Source organism: Salminus brasiliensis, chromosome 22 (assembly GCF_030463535.1).
Source record: "Salminus brasiliensis chromosome 22, fSalBra1.hap2, whole genome shotgun sequence".
NCBI classification, from domain to species: domain Eukaryota; kingdom Metazoa; phylum Chordata; class Actinopteri; order Characiformes; family Bryconidae; genus Salminus; species Salminus brasiliensis.
The window spans coordinates 19,699,968-19,707,418 of NC_132899.1; the positions used below are offsets into that span (position 1 = coordinate 19,699,968).

Here is a 7,451-nt window from a genome sequence, read left to right on the forward strand (position 1 = left end):
TGGATGCATCTGGTGGGTTTTTTTATTTATTTAAGTTACTGTGGGTTAAAAAAAAAACTACAAAGAACTATGCACTGAAAGTTACTTAAAGACACAATTTATTGTAAAGTGCAAAAATAAATCAACATAAACAACAGTTTGACTTCATATTTAGGAGTAAAACTATTAAGACAGAACATACCCTGTTCACGGACATGTGCAACAGGCAGCAGGCACTTTCTCTAAGCTGATACTTAACTTGTGAAGCATAAAGACAGTCAGCAGTCCAGTTAAGAGTTAAGAGAGGAAACCGAATCTATCCTGAACCATTAATGAGCTGCAGAGTATAAGACTGATTAAAACAGGAAAGACCAGAGACATAAGATACATTGTAAATGCTTGTACTGTTTTTGGTATTTGTGTTCAGTCCTTCCTTTGGTTTGGTATGCAGAAGGCTTTCTTTTATAGCATGTCAGTGAAGCTGTGGAAAGGTATGAGGAACTGTGGAGTTTGTTCCACAATCAATGTACTCATAGGTATCCGTAGACAGCTGTTCTGCATGGGACAGGTACGACACCTTAATAGTCATTCTGTGGAGATTAGAGAACAGGATCACATGACTTATGCTTTTATGTGTCTTCCCCACAAAATTATAAGAACTGTGTTGTAGCCCAAAATGATAAGTATTACATTTCATGAAGAAAACAAGACATTAAAGTTAAAATGTTCTTCTCTTATAAAGATATCATTTTAGAAATGCAAAGTTTTGGTACAACAGCTATGATATTCTCCAGTGTTTCTCAACCCTGGTCCTGAAGGCAATCTGCCCTGCACATTTTAGTGGATTCCCCGATTTAACACATCCCCTGCGACTCTGAAAGGGCTTGTTAGGGAGCTGATTAGTTGAATCAGGTGTATTGGGAGCAGGGAAAACGCAAACATGTGCAGGTTGAGAAACACTGATCTACACAATCACATACACACAGCTGCAGTCATCCGTAAAAGTTTACATGTTCAGAAGTGGATTTTATAAGTGAAAAATACAAATCTTCTGCAGAAATATGTAAAATCTAAGGCATTTTCTTTCCATCTTCAAGCACAGTTTCAATTTCTGTGCAGTAAAATTATAATAAGTGTCTTCTCTGTAGTGGATGAGAACGTATTTACACATAGAAAATCAACAGACCATGTCATTGGACCAGAGTGCCCACACTTGGATGGATGTAGTACAAATGTACAAATGAATGAACTGTGTATGACACTATTTATAGTTAAAATATGTTAAAACAAAACCTGTTTGTACTTTGCTTTTTTTAGAGGATACTATTTTTATCATCTGAAAATGCCTGCTTTCTTTTATATTTCATAAACAATTATCATGAACCGAAGCAGCGCTTTGGAATTTGGTTGCCATTTTGGAAACACAATGTCTTGTTCTGACAGTGATTACTGTATATGTGCACGAAGAGGAAACTGATACTTACTGCAAATGCAAAAACAAGGTGTGAATCCGGATGGAAGTTGACTTGCAGTAAGTACTGTGTAAACAGCGCACATTTTAGTAACATCATTATCAAATGTTAACATTGCAAATTCTACCTGTAAGACTATTGTTTTAGAATGTAAACACAAAATCTGAGTTTCAGCAACTGTTCTCAGTGATCTTTGCTTGTAGTTCATGAAATAGTCAACAGACCAGACAAAAAGTATAGGGCTGTATAATATATGGACAAAATGATTGTTTATTTTGAAATCGAGGGTATTATGTTTAGAGTAGCTTTTGGTGCACTGATGTGAGTGGTGCTGAGCAAGAAGAGAGGCTCTACTGACAACTGTCTATAGTCAAATAGAACAAAAAGAAAATGAATAAAACATCTACTGTTAAAAACTTCTATAGGAGCAAACAAATAATGAGAATCTTTTGTATATGGTCACAGTCATGCAAAGAAAATGTATACCCCTTTATGCTTTTGACAGAATTTGAAGTTGCAGTTGTTCTTTACATTGTATTAAAACTGAATTGACCAATAGAAACAGCTCATAATTACTTTTAAAAAACTTTTAAACTGACTACCACTGACTACCACTGAAAGTGGTGTGAAGTCGCCATTTTGTAGATACAAGGTTTTTGCAGGACAGACACAATATTTTACTTACTTTAGGCCAGGATCAACAATGTGGATTGTAGTCACAACAGTCAACTGCAGAAGATAAAAGAAAAGGACATATGTACACTATATGGACAGAAGTATTGGGAAAGCTTCACATTACATCTATAGGAGCTATGACACGCCATTCTAAACCCATAGGCATTAATATGGAGCTGGCCCCTACTTTGCTTCTCTAACAGGAGGTTTGGAACTTTGCATTTATTGAGTCTGCACAGCGTTGGAGACTTTTATGCACCTCAGATCCTATTCTGTAACTTTAGTGGCATCCTATTTCAATATCATGCCTGCTTGCACGTGTACTCATTGTTCATCACCAGGTACCATATCCCCAATGCATGTGCATTTGGTATGTTTAGTTATGTTTACCTTTAGTTAATTTTTTTTTTTTTTACTGTGCAATCAATCAATCAATCAATCAGCCCCCCTTGACCACACTCAGCAATGGAAACAGACCACCATAGGATCCAAAATTATTTGGACGATGAACCATTCTTGGCAACAAATAACAAACAAACATCAACAACATCAAACATGGTACTGTTGTACTGGTATGGGTGCTATCAAGCACACCTCAATGTCACAGCCAAACACATCCAAACAACAGTGGTCCTGTGGTCAGAAACTGACCACTGATAGCTGAACCGCTGAGCTGAACACAAGTGTAAGTACAAGGTAGGCACTGCCAAAAACTGGTAACTCAGTGCACATGTTTAGCTGCAATTTGTGTTTTCATACCTTTTTCCCCATTTTGTAACTGGTTCCATATTTCCATATTTTTAAAAATAAATCAATAAATAAACCTGACCTTTTATGACTCACCGTTTTCTCAGAGCGTGGGAGGATCGAAGTCACATTGGCGGTCTTGTTTTTCCCAACCACTGTCTCATAAATAAGGGCTTGCAGATCAAGATCATGAACTTGGATTGAGACAAAGTTTTGATTGCTGAGGTTTAGTTTGTTCTACAGAGTGGATGACAAACACACACACTGTCAGTCAAAAAGAGCTTACACTGCAAAACTGCACAGGATTCTGAAAAGCCCAAAACTCAAAATCCGCACTGGATTTAAACTGAATGCAAAGAATACAGGTTCATTTTTGTAAGATGGAGCATCCAATACTAAGCTGTAATCCAAAATAAGAACTAATGTTTTTCTTCCCAAAATGATGAAGAATTACATTTTATACACCTCATTTTGCTAAAAGTGGAGGTTTGTACAGTGTGTACATCCTGACATAGGTAACTATGTGAAATCACTTACTGTGATGATCATCTCAACATTATTGGGTGTGAAATAGACCATAGAGGACTGGAGGGTCATAGGGGACACCTCCACACTCCGAGGGAACAGGAAGAAGAGGATCAGGGAACAGGTCAGGAGACACAAAAAAACTGATATGCTCACATACAGCTTCCTGTAAGAACATGAAACATTCTTATTAATATGATTATTATTATTTGTCCAGCAGTAAATATGTGCTACTGCCATATTTACCTGTCTAAGACAACATTTTGATTTGTATTCATGGGATCATTTACCAGTGTATGATGCTGCATTATATACATAAACAACTCGTCCAGATTATGTATAAAACTGAAACTATGAAACATAAACCATTACATAAACCAACATTGTGTACCTTACATAATGAGCTTTATTTCACCTCTGCTGATCTGACGTGCTAAAGCTTTTTATCCTCCTGTTATGGATTTACGTTTGAGTGCACTGTAATTGTGCAATTCAGTGAAATGGTTTAAAGCCTGAAATTGCAGGTCATCATGAGACACTCACGTGTGACGGGGCTTCAGCCTTTGGTCACTGCATGGAATAACTGCTACCAGTTGAGCCTCCTGACCTAAAGAGATTACATGTAGAAGTATGAGACAGTGCATTACTACGATAATGTAGCATTGTTTTGCATTGTGAAAAGAGACAGTAGGAGGAGATGTACCTCTAGGTATCCGTCCTGTCCCTTGGCAGGTAGGGCACAGGTCCCACTCGCCCTCTCCGTTGATTGTGCCATAGTCCAGCCACTTGGAGAGCCTCCGCTTCCCTTTGTCTTTGTTTTGGTTCATGATGACAACTGTACTGACTGGCTTCTTTCATCATAACTCAGAAAGCACCAGTCTACACAAAGAGAGAACTGAACTGAGAAGGGTTTATCTACAGAAAGTAAGCCACCAAGCCTATACACTTCCTGGTGACACGCTTTCTAGTCATGCAATATAATAATTTAGCCATCAACCAACTGTAAAATGACCACGAGCACTGGATGGGTCAAATTCTAAAGTTTAATAGCATAGTGGGAGTAGGTGGGAGATTTTTTTTTTTTTATCCTCAGATTACACAACATGGATGTGGCGGGTTATTTGACTGGATCACTGAGTTTAGACTAAGAGAAAGGCATTAAGTTGTCAGATTCTCACATATTAAACCAACACTACAGGGTTAAACAGGTTTCAGACAGGCCCAATATTTGGCAACTTGGGGTTAACATACATTGGCCTGTTTATATGACTGATTATATAGACTTGCACTGATGCACTGCTGAATTACTGAGTATTACAAAGCTAGAGGTTTCAGTTCCCAAGAAATCACCCAAAGTGTGTGATTCCAGTTTCAGTGTAATCACAGACCAGTTTTAACGCAGTCTGAGTAAAGAAGTCCGTCAGAAAACTGACTCCTGTCGGTCAAACGTCTCCAGCCCGCTGAGCATTTCCTCGCCAGCAGGTTTGTTTATTTGTCATCGTAAAGCTTCGCACAGACAGACAGACAGGCCGGAACCTACCCGGCACAGTTTTCACCAACTCAGACAATCATTCGCTGAAGGTTTTGAACATGTCAGTGTTTTTAAAAGCATTAAACAAAGCCTTAGCTAATGTAATATGTAACTTCAGGATTCACAGATGAAATTCACATGCGCACAAAAGTTTTCCACCTACCGTGACATCATTGCGGCCCAATCCCATAAGATCCAGCTTTAATTTTAGTCACATTTGTGAACAAATTCTGATTTTTCTTAACAGGCCAAACACAAATAACCTCGCTTTCTTTCCCAGCGCATGGACTGGAGTGCGCAATCACTTCCTTCTTTTGCAGTTCACTAATGACTGTGCGCGGTTTGCTGCCGCGCAGCGGCCAGACTCGGTATTACAGCTGTCAGCCGAGGCCAAACTCAGTTATACAATCTGGACAACCCACACTCTGTAGTACTGCCCCATCAGAAGTGTCTGAACCAAATTATACAATCTGGAGAACCCACACTCTGAAGAACTGCCACATCAGAAGTGTCTGAACCCAAGTATACAATCTGTAGACCCACACTCTGTAGCACTGCTCCATCAGAAGTGTCTGAACCCAGTTATACAATCTGTAGACCCACACTCTGTAGCACTGCTCCATCAGAAGTGTCTGAACCCAGTTATACAATCTGGACAACCCACACTCTGTAGCACTGCTCCATCAGAAGAACCCAATTATACAATCTGTAGACCCCACACTCTGTAGTACTGCTTTATCAGAAGTGTCTGAACCCAATTATACAATCTGTAGACCCACACTCTGTAGCACTGCTCCATCAGAAGTGTCTGAACCCAGTTATACAATCTGTAGACCCACACTCTGTAGCACTGCTCCATCAGAAGTGTCTGAACCCAGTTATACAATCTGGACAACCCACACTCTGTAGCACTGCTCCATCAGAAGAACCCAATTATACAATCTGTAGACCCACACTCTGTAGTACTGCTTTATCAGAAGTGTCTGAACCCAATTATACAATCTGTAGACCCACACTCTGTAGCACTGCTCCATCAGAAGTGTCTGAACCCAATTATACAATCTGGACAACCCACACTCTGTAGTACTGCCCCATCAGAAGTGTCTGAACCCAATTATACAATCTGGAGAACCCACACTCTGAAGAACTGCCCCATCAGAAGTGTCTGAACCCAAGTATACAATCTGTAGACCCACACTCTGTAGTACTGCTTTATCAGAAGTGTCTGAACCCAATTATACAATCTGTAGACCCACACTCTGTAGTACTGCTCCATCAGAAGTGTCTGAACCCAAGTATACAATCTGGACAACCCACACTCTGTAGTACTGCTCCATCAGAAGTGTCAAAACCCAGTTATACAATCTGGACAACCCACACTCTGTAGCACTGCTCCATCAGAAGAACCCAATTATACAATCTGTAGACCCCACACTCTGTAGTACTGCTTTATCAGAAGTGTCTGAACCCAATTATACAATCTGTAGACCCACACTCTGTAGCACTGCTCCATCAGAAGTGTCTGAACCCAGTTATACAATCTGTAGACCCACACTCTGTAGCACTGCTCCATCAGAAGTGTCTGAACCCAGTTATACAATCTGGACAACCCACACTCTGTAGCACTGCTCCATCAGAAGTGTCTGAACCCAGTTATACAATCTGGACAACCCACACTCTGTAGCACTGCTCCATCAGAAGAACCCAATTATACAATCTGTAGACCCACACTCTGTAGTACTGCTTTATCAGAAGTGTCTGAACCCAATTATACAATCTGTAGACCCACACTCTGTAGCACTGCTCCATCAGAAGTGTCTGAACCCAATTATACAATCTGGACAACCCACACTCTGTAGTACTGCCCCATCAGAAGTGTCTGAACCCAATTATACAATCTGGAGAACCCACACTCTGAAGAACTGCCCCATCAGAAGTGTCTGAACCCAAGTATACAATCTGTAGACCCACACTCTGTAGTACTGCTTTATCAGAAGTGTCTGAACCCAGTTATACAATCTGTAGACCCACACTCTGTAGTACTGCTCCATCAGAAGTGTCTGAACCCAATTATACAATCTGTAGACCCACACTCTAGTACTGCTCCATCAGAAGAACCCAATTATACAATCTGTAGACCCACACTCTGTAGTACTGCTTTATCAGAAGTGTCTGAACCCAGTTATACAATCTGTAGACCCACACTCTGTAGTACTGCTCCATCAGAAGTGTCTGAACCCAATTATACAATCTGTAGACCCACACTCTGTAGTACTGCTCCATCAGAAGTGTCTGAACCCAATTATACAATCTGTAGACCCACACTCTGTAGCACTGCTCCATCAGAAGAACCCAATTATACAATCTGTAGACCCCACACTCTGTAGTACTGCTTTATCAGAAGTGTCTGAACCCAGTTATACAATCTGGACAATCCACACTCTGTAGTACTGCCCCATCAGAAGTGTCTGAACCCAATTATACAATCTGGAGAACCCACACTCTGAAGAACTGCCCCATCA

The 7,451-nt window shown here is 40.2% G+C and overlaps 1 protein-coding gene across 1 annotated transcript; it reads right to left on the reverse strand.

Moving 5' to 3' along the window:
- Positions 1-75: 75 nt before the first annotated feature.
- tmem106a (transmembrane protein 106A) lies at positions 76-5,246 on the reverse strand. Its single transcript, XM_072667128.1, has 8 exons — positions 5,093-5,246; positions 4,102-4,277; positions 3,942-4,005; positions 3,411-3,564; positions 2,970-3,110; positions 2,137-2,180; positions 1,464-1,517; positions 76-569 (listed from the first exon to the last, which is right to left on the reverse strand). The coding sequence occupies exons 2-8, from the start codon at positions 4,223-4,225 to the stop codon at positions 452-454; spliced, it is 699 nt and encodes a 232-aa protein (XP_072523229.1). The 5' UTR covers positions 4,226-4,277; positions 5,093-5,246; the 3' UTR covers positions 76-451.
- Between the last annotated feature and the right edge of the window lie 2,205 nt (positions 5,247-7,451).

Coding starts and splice junctions, on each gene's coding strand:
- tmem106a (XM_072667128.1), bottom strand. CDS start 4,225: ATGAACCAAAACAAAGACAAAGGGAAGCGGAGGCTCTCCAAGTGGCTG. Junction 2,181..2,969: donor TCCCACGCTCTGAGAAAACG/GTGAGTCATAAA, acceptor TATCTTCTGCAG/TTGACTGTTGTGACTACAAT. Junction 1,518..2,136: donor ATTGTTGATCCTGGCCTAAA/GTAAGTAAAATA, acceptor CTGTTTACACAG/TACTTACTGCAAGTCAACTT.